The sequence below is a fragment of the Equus caballus genome, chromosome X (assembly GCF_041296265.1).
Source record: "Equus caballus isolate H_3958 breed thoroughbred chromosome X, TB-T2T, whole genome shotgun sequence".
NCBI lineage: Eukaryota > Metazoa > Chordata > Mammalia > Perissodactyla > Equidae > Equus > Equus caballus.
This window is the reverse complement of record NC_091715.1, coordinates 115,714,833-115,731,415: the sequence shown is the minus strand read 5'-3', so window position 1 is coordinate 115,731,415 and position 16,583 is coordinate 115,714,833. Positions and strand designations below refer to the sequence as shown.

General features: G+C 45.0%; 1 protein-coding gene across 4 annotated transcripts in view; it reads left to right on the top strand.

Moving 5' to 3' along the window:
* The first annotated feature begins 12,438 nt into the window (after positions 1 to 12,438).
* Positions 12,439 to 16,583, top strand: part of KIAA1210 — a 64,467-nt gene continuing 60,322 nt past the window's right edge. For 2 of the 4 annotated variants that reach the window (XM_070258295.1, XM_023633362.2), the window contains exon 1: positions 12,509 to 12,733. Coding sequence is in view for 1 of the 4 variants with exons in the window: in XM_023633361.2 (XP_023489129.1) it covers positions 12,699 to 12,733 (35 nt within the window). In the remaining 3 variants the exon portion in view is untranslated. Of the gene's footprint in view, positions 12,734 to 16,583 lie in introns of all 4 variants that reach the window. The other 2 variants (XM_023633361.2, XM_070258294.1) reach the window with 2 other exon arrangements.

Sequence of the window (16,583 nt, the reverse complement as noted above, 5' to 3'; positions counted from 1 at the left end):
CTCTTTGCGAGGAGGAGATAATAAATCTAGGTGCTTGTCCTTGGCAGTGTCTGTCTCCATGCAGGATAGTGGATTCTGGAGCCAGGAAGCCAGAGAGTAAGCAGGGAATGAGTGTTTTGGTTTTAACCCCATATATGCTGGGTTTAATGTAGGGAAACTGATATCTGGGTCGGTATCAGCTGCACCATTTTACATTCATACCAACAGTGTGCAAGGGTTCCAATTTCTCCACATCCTCCCCAACACTTGTTATTTTCTAAAGCTATACAGCTAGCAGGTGCCAGAGTTGAGATGCTACCAAATAGCCTGGCTTTAAACCCCATGCATCACCCATTCCACCAGGCTGCCTCCCTCACTCTGTTTTTGTGAGGAGCCAAGGCGTGAGGAAGGCCTGTAAACTCTTAACTGCTGTAAAGAGACAAGAGGTGGTTTTCATTTCTGGGCATATTCAGAGAGTAGTGAGGGTTCATTGATATGGACAAGCCACTTCCAGGGCACACTAGGATCATGAGGAGTCAAGGAGATCCCTTTGCAAGGGACAGGGCCCTTGGTATAGAATGTGAGCTTTGAAGCCCAGCCACAAGACATGCAGAACATGAGAAGACATGCCCTTCTCATTTGGCCTCTCTCTGCCAGCACTCTCATTGTAAATGTATGTCCCCTAAGAATAGTGCCTTGCATCTGTATAACACTTAGAAAATTAAACATAGTTACACACACATTATTCCATCAGATCGTCATAGTGATCCAGTCAGCCAGGAAGGGTCGGGGTTATTGTTACTATTTTACGGATGCACAAACAGACTCAGGAACCTTAAGTGGCTTATCAAAAGATCCAGTTGGCCGCCAAGTCAGAAAAAAACAAAGGTCTTTGGATCTATTCATTCATTCCTTGATAAATCTTTTGTACATTCATCAAAGGAGACTATTCCTTCCCCAGCCAGTGGGCCAAATGGGCACAATAAGCCAGGTGTGCTAACCTCTCCACAGCCTGGGCCAGAGCCTGACCCATGGTTCCCACATGAAAGCATTGCAGGTCATTAAGTGTTTGCTTTTCAGCCCACTGGTCAGCAGTGGGTGTTTGGCTGGTACCATTGCATTGAGGGTCAGGGACCCAAGCATTTAGATACTTCTCTAAGCCAACATTGTCTCCCTCCAGAGATGCAACAACTCTATGAAAGAGGTCCAGAGGACATTATTGCCTTCATCTGAGAGATGTAGAGACTGAGACCCAGGGAGGGTAAGTAACACACCTGAGGTCATGCAGCTAATGAGTACAGGAATATATGGCTTCAATATCAATATTTTTTATCACTACATCAAGCTACCATGCTGCCAAAAGGCCCTGGGGGGTAGGGGAGGGGACTTAACCATGGAAGTGCTATATCGCAACGTGGTTATGACAGTTCAAGTATGCCAGTATAGACATTCTGGGCAGCCCCGGCCAATGGCAGGTAGCAGGCTGGAGCAGGCAGTCAGCTATGTGGTATGACATTGTGGAGATAAACAAAGACCACCCAAATGAGAGCCAAAAGAGGCTATTTATTCAGAGCTTGTTGTACAAGGGAGTCAGCCACCATCATTGGGCTGTGGCAGAGACTCAGAGGCAGGCAGGAGAGTGGGAAAGCTTTACAGTGAAAAAAAGGGAAAGCTTCAGGTAAGACCTGATAGGAGGCTATTGGCATGGGGAAGCCAGAGGCAGGCTAACGGGAAGCAGGGTATCCTATGTGACAGACTTGTGGAGCCTATTTGATTTTTTCTGATTATTCTTGAGTTAGAAGGCAGGAAGGGCAGGAGAGTGGCAAAAATAGGGAATCTGGGCCAATTACTGAGAGGTTGTTGTTTGACTTCCTAGCTGATTGCTGTAGAGGTGTGGGTCAGACTTCTATTGTTATATATGGTCCGTTTGTATATTCAATCTCTCAATATAAGGGAGCGAAAAAATGGCCCTAACTGAAAAATCTATTGCAGTGGCTAAAATGTCCATTATCAGAATTAAAAGGAATGAAAGGATTTCCTAAGCTCCTTAAAAATATGTGTCTTTTCCCATAGGCTTAAATGGGATTACTGTGATTCTGGAGATTTTTAACACGAACTCTAGCAGAATTTTCATTATTTAGTTGATTTTGATCGACCCATATGTGCCTGTCACTGTCATGCATCAGAAAGCAGTTTCCTGTGTATGGGAGAAGAGAGTCCAGATAAAAAGTTGTGTTCCATGGTGGAGAGTGGGTGTAGTGTCTGGACTCCCGGGGCGAAACTCAGTCTAATGAGACTAGGCTGGGGATTGGAGGAGGGCATTCAAGAGTGAGTGCCCCGAAAATGAAATGGGGTGGGTGTAAAGGAGCTTCCAAGACATTTTTCAACTGGGGCCCTCCATTCAGAATACCTTTGCAGCAAATCAGTTGTCTTAATTCCCCCACACCACACCCCACTGTGACTTTGTTTCCCATTTATTTTAATCTTATTTATTATTAATTATTTTTCGTAAAGACTTCATTTTTTTAGAGCAGTTTTAGGTTCACAGCAAAATTAAAGAGGAAGATACAGAGATTTCCCGTCTATTCCCTGCAGCCATACATGCATGGCCTCCCTCATTATCAACATCCCTCACCAGAGTGGAACATTTGCTGCAATTGATGAACCTACATTTGATGGACACATCATAATCACCCAAAGTTCATAGTTTACATTATGGTTCACTCTTGGTGTTGTACATTCTATGGGTTTGGACAGATGGATAATGGCATGTATTCGTTATTATACTATCATATAGAATATTTTTACTGCCCTAAAAATTCTCTGTGCTCTGCCTATTCATCCTTCCTCCACCCAAATCCTGGCAACCACTGATCTTTTTACTCTCTCCATAGTTCTGTATTTTCCAGAATGTCATATAGTTGGAATCATACAGTATATAGCATTTTTAGATTAGCTTCTGTTTTCGTCCATTTGGGTTGCTATAACAAAATACCATAAACCGGGTGGCTGATAAACAGCAAACATTTCTCACAGTTCTGGAGGCTGGAATTCCAAGATCAAGGTGCCAGTATGGTCATGTTCTTGGTGAAGGCCCTCTTCCTGGTTGCAGACTGCTGACTTCTCTGTGCGTTGTCACATGGTGGAAGGGATGAGCTAGCTCTGGCATCTTTTTATAAGGGCACTTATAGAAAGTGCCCCGGTCACGTAAAATCCCATTCACGAGGACTCTGCCCTCATAACCTAATCACCTCCTGAAATGTCCCCCTTCTAATACCATCACCTTGGGCATTAGGTTTTCAACATACAGATTTTGGGGGGACACAAACATTCAGACGATAGCAGCTTCTTTCCCTTAGTAATATGAATTCAAGGTTCTTCCATTCTTTTCATGGCATGATAGCTCATTTCCTTTTAGCACTGAATAATATTCCATTGTATGGATGTACCACAGTTTATTTATCCACTCGCCTGTTGAAGGACATCTTGGTTGCTTCCAAGCTTTGACAATTATGAATAATGCTGCTATAAACATGTGGGCAGAGTTTTGTGTGGACATAACTTTTCAATTCCTTTGGATAAACACCAAGGTTTGCTGGATCCTATGGTAAGAGTATGTCTAGTTTTGTAAGAAACTGCTAAACGTCTTCCAAAGCTCATGTACCATTTTGCATTCCCACCAGCAATGAATGAGAGTTCCTGTTGTTCCACATCCTCGCCAGCATTTGGTGTTGTCAGTGTTTCAAATTTTGGTCATTCTAATTGGTGCGTAGTGGTATTTCATTGTTGTTTTAATTTGCATGTCCCTGATGACATATGATGTGGAGCATCTTTTCATATGCTTATTTGCCACGCATATATCTTCTTTGGTGAGGTGTCTGTGAAGGTCTTTGGCCCATTTTTTAAATCAGGTTGTTTGTTTTCTTATTGTTGAGTTTTAAGAGTTCTTTGAATATTTTGGATAGCAATTCTTCATGAGATCTGTCTTTTGCAAATATTTTCTCTCAGTCTGTGGCTTGTCTTCTCAATTTCTTGACATTGTTTTTCACAGAGCAGAAGTTTTTTATCTTAATGTAATCCAGCTTATCAATTATTTGTTTCATGAATCATGCATCGTGCATCATAGTTGTTGTATCTAAAAAGTTATTGCCATACCTATTGGTCATCTAGGTTCTCTCCTCTGTTATCTCCAGGAGTTTTACAATTTTGTGTTTCACATTTATGTCTGTGATCCATTTTGAGTTAATTTTTTAGAAAGGTGTAAGGTCTATGTCTAGATTCCTGTTTTTTGCTTGTGGATGTCCAGTTGTTCCAGCACCATTTGTTGAAAAGACTATCTTTGCTCCATTGTATTATCTTTGCTCCTTTGTCAAAGATCAGTTGATTATATTTATGTGGGTCTATTTTTGGGCTCTCCATTCTGTTCCATTGATATATGTCTATTCTTTTGCCAATAACACACTATCTTGAGTACTGTAGCTTTATAGTGAGTCTTAAAGTCGGGTAGTGTCAGTCCTTCAACTTTGTCTTTCTCCTTCAATATTGTCTTGGCTAGTCTGGGTCTTTTGCGTATCCATATAAACTTCAGAATCATTTTGTCAATAGCCACAAAATAACTTGCTGGGATTTTGGTTGGGATTACATTGAATTTATAGATCAAGTTGGGTAGAACTGACATCTTGACAATATTGTCTTCCTATCCACAAACATGGAATATCTCTTCATTTATTTAGATCATCTTTGATTTCGTTCATCAGAGCTTTGTGGTTTTCCTCATATAAGAAATTTGAAGATCTTAGACATATTTTGTTACATTTATAGCTAAGTATTTCATTTTGGGGAGTGCCAATGTAAATGGTATTGTGTTTTAATTTCAAATTCCACTTGATCATTGCTGATATATAGAAAAGTGATTGACTTTTGTATATTAACCTTGTATCCTGCAACCTTGCCATAAGCACTTATTAGTTCCAGTAATCTTTTTGTCAATTCTTTCAGATTTTCTACATAGACAATCATGTCATCTGTGAACAAAGACAATATTATTTTTTCCTTTCCAATCTGTATATCTTTTACTTCTTTTGTTTTGTCTCATTGTATTAGCTAGTACTTCCACTATGATGTTGAAGAGGAGTGATGATAAGTGACATCCTTGCCTTGTTCCTGATCTTAGTGGGAAAGCTTTGAGTTTCTCTTCAAGTATAATGTTAGCTGTAGGGTTTTTTTTTAAAATAGATATCTCTTATCAATTTGAGGAAGTTCTCTTCTATTTCTAGTTTACTGAGGAATTTTATCATGAATGGGTGGTGGATTTTGTCAAATACTTTTTCTGCATCAGTTGATATGTAATTTGTGCCTTCTCTCTTTTTTTCTTAGTTAGTGTGGCTAGTTTTGTTTTGTTTTTCTTCTTCTCCTCAAAGCCCCAGTACACGGTTGTATATGATAGTTGTAAGTTGTTCTACTCCTCTATGTGAGCCACTGCCACAGTATGGCAACTGACAGACAGGTGGAGTGGTTCTGCGACCAGGAAATGAACCGGGCCACAGGGGTGAGAGTGTGGAACTAACCACTAGACCCTCAGGGCGGGCTCAGTGTGGCTAGTCTTTAACTCTCAGAGTTGTCCATACTGATCCTCCAGCAATTTGTCAGTTACAGTTCAGGTTTTCCTACCCAGGCACTGGTTCCTAAAGCAGTTTCTGCTTGTGAATCTTGGCCTTGGGAAGCCACAACTCCCTGTGTTTGCTTGTTTGTCTCTCTAATCTTAGGGGCAGCAGTTTGCCCTGAGTCCTTCCCTCTCTCATGGATCCAAGAAGAGTTGTTGATTTTTCAGTCTGTTCAGCTTTTTACTGTTGTTAGGACAAAGAGGTGACATCCAAGCTCCTTATGTGTGGAACCAGAAACCAGAGTCCTACTGTATGATTTTTTCCCCACCTTTGTTGAGATATAATTTACATATAACATTGTACAAGTTTAAGGTGTATGACATGATCATTTGATACATGTATATACTGCGAAATGATTACTACAATAAAATTAGTTAACATCTCCATCACCTCACATAATTACCTTTTTTTGTGGTGAGAACAATTAAGATTTACTCTCTCAGGAACTTTCAAGTATTCAATACAGTATTGTTCACTATAGTCACCATGCTCTATATTAGATTCCAAGAACTTATTCATCTTATAACTGGATATTTGTACCCTTTGACCAATATCTCCCCATTTCCCCTACCTCCTAGCCCCTGGTAATCACCATTCTACTCTCTATTTCTATGAGTTTGGCTTTTTTAGATTCCATATATAAGTGAGATCATACAGTATTTGTCTTTCCCTGTCTGACATTTAACTCGGCATAATGCCCTGAAGGTCCATCCATGTTGTTGTGAATGGCAGGATTTCCTTCTTTTTTATGGCTTAGTAGTATTCTATTGTATGTGTGTGTCACGTTTTCTTTATCCATTCATCTGTTGATGGACATTTAGGTTGCTTCCACGCCTTGGTCATTGTAAATAGTGCTGCAATGAACATGGGGGTGCAGATATCTCTTTGAGATAGTAATTTCATTTCCTTTATGTATATATCCAAAAGCAGGATTGCTGGATCACGTGGTAGTTCTATTTTTAATAGATTCATACTTTTTCCATAGAGGTTGTACCAATTCTGTATGATTTTATTTCTATAACATTCTTGAAATGACAAAATTATATAAATGGAGAACAGATTAGTGGTTGCCAGGGGTTGAGGAGGGATCTGGGGTGGGAGGGAAGTGGGTATGGCTATGAAAGGGCAACATGAGGGATCCTTGTATTGATGGAAACCTTCTGTATCTTGATTGTATTAATGTCAATACCCTGGTTGTGATATTATACTATAGTTTTGCAAGATGTTACCATTGGGAGAAACTGGGTAAGGAGTACATGGGATCTCTCTGTATTATTTCCTACAACTGAATGTAAACTCAGCTCAAAAGAAAAAGTTTAATTAAAAAAGAAAAGATCTGTCTGTTCCTCTGTTTGTCCCCTTCTCTTGGGCCCTTGTTTGGGTCAGCACTTAGGTGTAAAAACTAAGTCATTTGAGGCTAGTGGTAATTCACCGGAGCAGGACTATGCTCTTTGTGGCTTGAGACAATAACACGTTGGTTTGTTGGCATGATTACTATTACCAGCTACTGTCACCTGGCACACAGCAAGGCTCTGAGGTGCTCAGGAAACAGGACAGAGACTTTAGAGGTGAGTATGAGAGAGAGGCCAGTGTAGCAGTTCTCAAATTTTCATTTCCAAGGATTATTTGAGAGTCTGTTGGTGTGCAGTTATCAAAGAATGGGGAACACTTTCTCAGCCTGTAAGAGAGATTGCCAAGATAGTTCGTTAGTTGAACAAAAGCAAATGAAAAAGCAGTGTAAAGCATGATTTTGTTTGTTTGGTTGGTTGGTTTTCGGCTTTGTAAATAAAAAGAACCAAAAATATATATGCATACAACTCTTTTGTTTCCTAGAAGGAACTCAAGACGTAGAATATGGACTTATTGGGGAGGAAGGGTAGAGACGGGCTTTCATGCTTCATCATTTTATACCTTTGTGTGCCATTAGAATTTTCCAACCATTCTTTCTTTTTGGGAGTTCTTGGAGGCCAGCTGCCCTGGCTACATGCCTTTACTTGTCCCACTGACCGAGCATTCAACTCAGGATGCCAGTGGCCCAGGAGGAAGGACTAGGAACTCTTTCTCCAGGATGTTAAGTAATGAAGGAAATAAAATGACAGCAGGAGGCTGTTTGGGTAGGCCAGTGTGAATCACTGATTCTAGACCCAGAGGGTCGCTTCCCCCTCAGCTGCCTGGGCAAGGAAGTCAGAATAGTTCTCTGCCTGGCTAGCTGGTAAAACCCCATTCACTGCGCCAAGCAAGTCTCCCTCCTCCAGCGGGGGTGGCATCCCTGGCTGGGCCCTTTGCTTCCTGGGCTGATGGTTGGGTGGAAGGGGGTGTGTGGGCTTTGGACAGCGCTGCCTGTAAGGGGAAGTGCAGCTTGGCAGGGTTTCTGACCCTGGAGGTGGCAGCTGTAGGGCCCCAGCTGCTTCACACCTCCAAGCTCTGGGCTAAGTGAAGGGTGAGTGATAAATGTGTGTGCTTTTCTCTTTCTTGGTGATTTTCAGGTTGGGGATCATTATTTTGGCCATGATGGAAGTGAGGGAAAAGAAAATTGGACTCCTCCTCCTTCCTGAGCCCTGCTCCGTCCCCAGGCTCTTGAGCGCCAAGGAGCTTGGGGGAGTGGAGGGAATCACTTGGGAGTTTTCACACAGCCAGGAGAAAGGAAATGAAGGCATCCAGCAAGAAACTGGCAAGGACCTTCCACATCTGTGCACCTTTACTTCCAGCATCATTGGCCCCATCTGAGCTCCAGTTTCCACCTAGGAAAGGGAAAATCTGAAACACGGGCAGATCAAGCAGGCAGGCAGATGGATGCGTGTGCATTCAGAAACATTTCACAATGTCTATTTACAAACTCTTCTCATCCCTGTTCAGTCAGGCAGGCCCCCTAGGACCACACCTGGAGCCAAGTTTGTGTTATGGCTATATAGCCTGAAAGTAACAAAACGATATTTTAAACATTCTATATAATACAAACTTCCTCCAAAGCTGGTTGCTCTCCTCCACCACAAGAACAAGCCTGGCATGTGGCAAGTGATGGTTACTTTCCAGGTTGTCCCCTCCCCTCCGCAATCCAAGGTGTCCAGGCAGAAGGAGATGCTCAGTGACTCTGAAGACTGCCTGATGGACGAGGAGGAGGAGGAGTGGGAAGGGAATTTGAAGGAAGAAGTAGTCAGGATTGGGAACTCCCATTAGCAAATGCCTCTATAAGCATCATTATGTAAGCATTCCTCCTCTGCAGCCCTGCAATCCCAGGGAGGCATCACGCCTCCCCAGCCATATTATCTTCCTGGCTTTCCTCTCCCCATTGCTACCTCCTCTGCCCTTAACATCAATTTACATCAGACTTAACCTGTTTACAAACATTGGGGGTTGGAGGAGGTCTCTGCCCCAGTAAGTATGGTCTTCCCCACTCCAGCTCTCTTAGAGACGACTCTGGCTCTGTTGGTCTTTAATTCCCGAATCCTACTTGCCCTCAGACTCCATAGGGTGTCGTGAGAGCAGATGTTCTGAAGGCACTCTGAGATATCTGGACGAATGGCTCCATAGAAGCCACAACTCAGCTCTCTAGCTCATCCTCCCAGGCTTCACGAGATGTCACTCCATCTGGGATGCTGTGATCAGCAGGTCACATGGATTCAGACACTAAACTGCTTTGTCTCTCTCTCATTCCTAACCACTAAACCCACTGCTTTTTTGCTAGCCTTTAGTGGGAACTCGTTCAGAGAGCCTCAGGAGGTGGACTGAGGGGAAAGGGAAAGAGCAAGAAGGGAGACAGAAGCCAAAAGGAAAGCAAGGAGAGGCAGGGACTGAGAGGAACCCTCTGGAATGGTTTGTATCTGCTCAGAAGGGAGGGAGTCTCACCATTCTCCATTTCAGGCTCTAGTGATTACAGAGATTTTTTTCAAGAGCCAGATGTTTCAAAGTCCTGGCAGGAGTTTTAAGTCAGTCCTGAAGGTTTCAGTCAAATATACGCTGCGTGTTTTAGACTCACTGGAATCACTGGTTAGAGCCAGGAAGATCAGATTCCCTTCAAAAGCAGCGGAGGCATTTATCCAAAAACTGGGGCGGGGGGCACTCACAGTGTTTGCACTCTTGCTTTTGTTGAGAGGGAGCAGCTGTGCCTTGATACCCCTGGAAATCTGCCTTATTGGCCAGGCATCCTAAGGATGTGCCCACCTTGCTTAGCAAAGGTCGCCTCCATCCTGAAATCCAAGTAATGGAATGTGTGGCTTCCTGGCACTTAGAAAAGGCGGACACTTTTTCAAAAAGTTTGGCTGTACATGAAGGTATCTACCTTCAATTTTAAGAATTAAAAAAATCTATTCCCCAAATAGTTGTTTTTATAGTCCTACCCTCTTAGCCAGCTCCCACCATGCTATGCGAACATTCTCTTCTACTGGTCTGTCATACATAATGACTGGCCTTTGGGCATGTGATCATTTTCAAGTCAATGCTATGACCACAGATCTCACAGAACAGTAACCTCAAAGTCAACTGAACAAGGCATTCTATTCATTCTCAATGTTTCACAAAGTGCTGTGCCACCTGCTGTGGTAGGTACAAGAAAAAATGTAAGCAATGCATCTTGCCCTCTGGACGCTTAAAAATGGGAGTTAAAGAGATAGGATATATGCAATTGAAACACCTCGAGAACCAATAAAAGACAGTATATAATCAAATGTTAAATGACAATTGATAACAGCAATTCCTATCAGTTAGTGAGGCCATCCTAAGGGCCAGGCTCCATGCTAAGGGCATTACATTTGTCATCTCATTTTAATCCTCATAACAACCGTATGGGGTAGGTTCTATTAATTTCTCCATTTTAGAGCCCAAGGAACTCAGATTTGCAAGGAGTAAACAGTTTGCTGCTACACAGTTGCCAAGGGCAGGCAGAGCTGAGATCTTAAGCTAAGCTTTTAATTTTGAAAACACTTCAAAACTATAGGAAGTTGAAAGAATAGTATAATGAAGACCCATATATGCCTCACCTACATTCACCAACTGTTAACATTTTACCTCATCTGCTTTATCATTCTCTCTCTGTCTCTCTCTGTGTACACACACACCTACACATTTTTTCTGACTTATTTGAACATCAATTGCAGGCATCATTACCCTTCACCTCTAAGTACTTCAGCATGTATCTCCTAAGAACAAAGACATTTTCCCACAAAATCCCAATGCAGTTATCACACCTCAGAAACTTAGCCAGAGTCAGGATTTGAACCCAGCTCTGACTCTAGAGCACTAACCACAGGTGCTGTGAGACGAGTTCAGTAGAAGGCGCCATCAGTGCGGTCTGGGAATTACAGGATGGATTTTCCGTGGACCCTCTACTTCTGATTATTCATAGCAATGGAGAAAAGGGGTTGGCCAAACAATCACAGAGCATGCATAAGCAAAAAACAAAATTCTGTGATTTTTGGAGTGTGTTCTATTTGGGTGGGAGGGGAATGACAAAGATTTGCCTTCCTAATTAGCTTCTCCTCTTGCCAATATTAAAATCGGTCTTTCCTAACCACCCAGTGACATTACAACTGGGGCAGCTACTCTAGAAGTTACTCTTTGATTAAAACATAACTGCAGAAAATCCACTAAGTGGGTAAGCCACACGTGAATCATAGAGAACTGACCACAGAGTCTAGCTAGAGAGGAATTCTAGCTAGAAATTTAGCTACAGGTCAGGATTCAGCATCTACAACATAAATCTAGTCATTGGTCAGTTATGCATCTTCCCCCGTTCACTAAGTTAAGAAGAGAGGGGTCCATGCACTGCCCTGCTCCAAAGACTCACCCAATGAAATTTACTCACCCAATGAAATTCCAGAAGCAGGGTGTTGCCTACTGCAGACTGAAGGAGAAAGCAGGCCCTCTGCTACTCAACTGGCCAAGCCCCCCTGAGGGGCCCTGACCTGGCTTTCTTCTTTCTAATTTACAGAAGCCAGATTTAGAAAGGCTGTCAGATCAGGCCCAGTCCTGCGGGTCAGATTAGGCCCTCTGAATGCATGCACAGGAGACATCTTGACCTTTTAAAATCTTTGATTTCTCTTGGTAAGTTAAAGAAGCCAAAGCCTGCATCTTCATTTGCTTTGCTTTTCACGCTCTCACTAGACACTTCAGAAATGCAAACACTGCAAACCCTTGCATCTCAGATGCCAGGACAGGGACACCCCTTTATTGAACTGCGATTGGGAAAGGTGCCCTCCTGGATCTTCCAGGCAGCCGGCATCATTAAGCCACACTTTTGCTCTCTCTCCAGTTCTTTCGGCTTTCTGCAGACACTCTGCCCAGCGGTCTCTCTGAATCCATGTAATGTGAGCCATGTTACAAGTGGGATCCCCCGTGTACACACAATCTCTGCTGGGGACTTCCATCTCAAAGGCATTCCTGCCCTCGAGATTTCACAACTTTAAGGATATTGTTGCTTTTTTGGGGGGGACGCCAGACTTGCTCAGGGAGTAAATCGTTTTCCTTAGGATAGAACAAGAACAGTTTAGACGGGTCAAAAATAGTGTTCAGATTGAGGTGGGAATGCTCGCAGCCTCGCTATTTTAAACTTACCTCACCTCTCTCTTCTCCCATCTGCTCCTCCCTCCCCCGAGCCTGCAGAATCTAAAATGCCAGAAAGCGACTTATTTACATTTCCTTCCTAAAGCTGTCAAGTGTCCTTCTCTGCCCGGATAGAAGTCTCTACTAACTCCCCAAATTACTCCTCACACTCCTTAGCCCTGCAGGGATACAGAGAGGCTAAAAGACGAGCATCTGGTATTCTGCCCTAAGGATGCTGCGGTCGCGGGAAGTTGGAGGCAGAGAGAAAAGGGGAGTTAACAGTTCCTAACCATGTAGGGAACAGGCCCAGCCTTTTTTGGATCTAGTTCAGAAGACCGCGAGAGGCCTCAGAGAAGAAACTTTATCTGGTGGTTATTGCATTGGCCCGCTGGTCTGGGGCTGCGTACGGGCGGGCGCCTGGCGTGCAGAGCTGCGCCCACCGGCACGCCCGCAGCGCGGGCTCCTAGGTGCCCCGGCAGGCGAGGCGCGTAAGCAGCCGCCGGCCCCCTCGGAAGCGCCATGGCTGGGTTTTACGCTTGCCTGAGGACTCCAGAGTAAGTGGCGGGCGCAGAAGAAGACCTGCTCCAACCAGACTCCGCAGGGTGGAGGGTGGCAGAGCGGGGCGATCGCCGCGAAAGGGGCGGCCCGGAGCGCCTCCGGGCTGGGCGGCGGGCAGCGCGCCTCCGCCGGGGCTCGAACTCGCGGCCTCGCGCCCGCCGATTGCGGCGGTCGGCTCCTGGGAGGGCTCGCGCGGGTGTGCGTGCGTGCGCGCGCGTGCGCGCGGGGAAGCGGCGGCGCGGGCTCCCAGGACTCGGCGGGCCGGCGGGGGCGACCGAATGTTGCAGGGGTCCCGGCTTGCAGGCGTTCTCCTTCCCGCCGCGGCCCCTGCCTGGCTCACCTGCGGCCCAGGCTGTTGTGGTTGTTGATTCATTTACTTGCAAAGGCAGGAGGAAGGCGTCAAAGGGAAGATAGAGCCGCGCCGCAGGGACTGACGCGGAATACCTGGTTATTCCGGGGGTTTCCTTTCATGCATCTTGATGCCCGACCTCTTGGTGCAGGGGTACCTTGTGGCCCCCCTATGGCCTTGGCTTTACCGGAGTTTCTAAGAAATAGCTCAAGGGTCTGAGAAGGGAGAGCTGCATGAGGAGGATGTTTATCTAACAGGGGGCTGGGGAGAGAGACTGGGGCTAAGCTATGGGTTCCAACATGCATGTGTCAAGAAACCTAGCCCACGTCATCTTAAAATAAAGCACCCCACAAACCTGGATTTTAAAAGGCTAGTTTCATTGACTAGTAGCACCATTAAAATAACGTTCGCCGTGATAATTCAGTTAAATAATGTGCTTCAGTTACACAGAAACATTTTGTTCTCGCACCAGTCAGCAGCCAGCATGACTGAAAAGAAAGATATAAGGGAGGGGGGCGCTGGGGGCAAGAAATGAGAGAGAGAGAGAAAGGAGGAGAGAGAGATGGAAAGAGAGTGGAATTTGGGTGAGTGGAGAAAATCACCTTAAGTTTTTTGAGTTAAGTTCTAAATTTGTTCCAAGATGTGCAGTGTGCCATCTCCCAGTTATTTGATGTGGCGTTAGCTCCAAGCTGTTTATCCTCACTATGTATCCACAGTGGTGTCTTTGGATGCTGTGTGTGTATATTTCAAGCAGTGACAACGGAAAGAAGATATTAGCCAAGACAGATCTAGTCATATGGCTAATTAGTGGGTGTGGGAGTGTACATGATAATTTTCCATTTTCATTCATGAAGCTAACACTCTTCTCAGCTATCAAAATCTGGAATCACAGCCAGGAACTCGTGTCACTCATTGCAGGTCTCCAGTAGTTGAGAGTTGCATAGGTTCACCTGGCCCCTGCAGTTCAGTACCCTCATGGAAAAGCACTGTATGGACAGGGACTGGCAGGCTGTGGCCTGCAGGCCCAAAGTGATCTTCCATGTGATTTTTAGTGGCACTCCGTTTGGGGGCTAAAGTGAGGTGGTTCAGGCATGGAGGTGTGTGTAGACTAGACGCCCCCTTCTGCTTCTTCCTCAAAATCGGTACCAGAGTGCGTTCCCACTCTCCGGGTGGTGAATGGGCCTGGGCTTTTGAAACTTGAAAAGTGTTCTTGCAACTATTTTATAATAGTTGGCCTTGGATGGATGCTGTGGAAATTACAAGGCTTTCTCTGTGAAACTCGCCAGAGCGCCAGATGACAGAGAGGTGGACAGTGAAGGCTTTGGGAGGATGAGGGAGATGACGGCTGCTGTGGTGGGAGACGATAACTGTGATGTTATTGCTCCCAGGTGAGTGTCCAAACCGTTCCTCCGTGGGGCTCAGTGCCGGCTTACATACGATTCTCCTGCTTGCAAAGGAACAAGGGAGCTTTCTCAGAGCCCCTTCATCCTGATGTCTGCTTTCCGTGGAGAGGATCTGGGGCAGCCTGAGGTCTTTGGCGTGGAAAGGGGAGATTCAGTAGAGCAAATGGTCTATTCTTGTGGCCGCAGTTGAAGGCCTGAGCTCATCTGATGGCTTGTTGAATCTGGGCTGAAGGGCCAGGACAAATGATGAGAGCATTTGAGGAGATTAAGGAGTCAAGGCCTCTACAGATAAGTGGCTTGGAGTCCCTCACGGGACCTAAAAGGTAAAGAGACTCAGTAAACATTCAAAAATACTGTGTACCTGCTCTAGCAAACTTTGAGCTGAGCACTGTGGGAGAAACTTTTGCTTTCCTTTCCTGGAGCCAAGCAAGCACAGTGCTTGGCACAAATATTTGTTGAGGGAATGATGTTGACTGAACCCAGATGCCCTTGAGGAGCTTGCCTTCCCAGGGAGTGGTCAGCCCGCTAAACGGCGGTTTGCAGGAGGTAGGGTGGGAGGCATAAGCTCCGTTGGAGAGAACGTAAAGGAGGACAGGAGCAGAGGGAGGAACTGGAGGCCAGAAGTGGGAGAGACATGAGAGGAAAGAGGAGAGAGGGATGGAAAGAGGGAGTGGAATCTGGGTGAGTGGAGAAAAACACCTTAAATTTTCTGAGTTGTCTTAAGTTTCTAAATTTGTTCCCAGCTATACAATGTGCGGTTTCCTAGTTATTTCGTGTGGCATTAGGGTCCCTTCTCTGAGCTTTTGCCAGGGCTCTGGAGGTAGAGGGAGAGGAACGCCAGGAGGGAAATCATTCTGCTCCGACCTTCACTGCTCCCCCTGTAAGCCTTTGGTTCTCTCCCACCCTCCATGACCCCATCACCCCTCAAAAAGGGGTTTTCTATAATCACAACTTGGCCATGTCAGGAGGGCTGCACCCTTTCAAGGAACCCCAATAGGCCTTGAAAGTTGAATTTGGGTGGAAATACAGGATCGGTTCACAGTTTCCAGATCACACTTGCATTCCAGATTTTATATAGAGGTGTGTACACTTACCATGTGAGTTGGAGATGTTTGAGATATTTGGCCAGTGGTGGAAATGGGTATATTCAGAGCCACCCATATCCTTGTAGGCCTTGACTCCATGTCACTAGCCTCATTGACACCTGGCTCTAAGCAAGTGAGCTGCTAGGGTACCACTTTGGGTGTTTAAATTCTGAACTGGTTACTGTAGATATAACTCTTGCTTAAGATAACTAGCTATTAAGTTCTGTTCTTTTCATAGACACAGAATGACAGCAGGTGACAGGAGAATTATCAAGGGATCAGTGAATATGCTTATTGGTAGAAGGAAGAAAATAGTAGTAGTCTTTAATTATGTGACACCATTTTGTGCAAGTATATGAGAAGATGAAGGAAAAGCAAAAGAACTTTCTTAACCAGACAAGATCCTGTAATGGTGGGACGGGTGAAAATGTCTTCATTTTAAGGGTGTGGAGGGGCCCGCCCGGAGGCGTAGCGGTTAAGTTCGCGCATGCAGTCCGCTTTGGCGGACCCGGATTTACCAGTTCAGGTCCCAGGTGCGGATGTACGCACCACTTACCAAGCCATGCTGCGCCAGGCGTCCCACATATAAAAAAAAGTAGAGGAAGATGGCCACAGATGTTAGCTCAGGGCCAATCTTCCTCAGCAAAAAGAAGAGAATTGGCAGCTCAGGGCTAATCTTCCTCGAAATAAAATAAAATAAAATAAAAAGAGTGTGGAAACTGGACCCCAAAGATGTTAAGTGATTCTCCTTGGGTCACAGGGTCAATGACAATTCCAAGATTAGAATCCTGGGCACCCTGACTTCCAGCATAGAGCCATACAGCCTGGGATAGAGGAAAGATCAACCTCTGAGCAAAAAAAAAGCACACATCGTGGGACACTGTGGCTCCTAGCTGGAGCTGCTGCCGAGGTCTATTCAGCCCAAGGCAAAATGGCAAGCTGGGGCAACTTCATTTTTGGCAACCCCGATCTCTCCTGTTCTAACCCCTTCCTATTTTGCCACCATTCC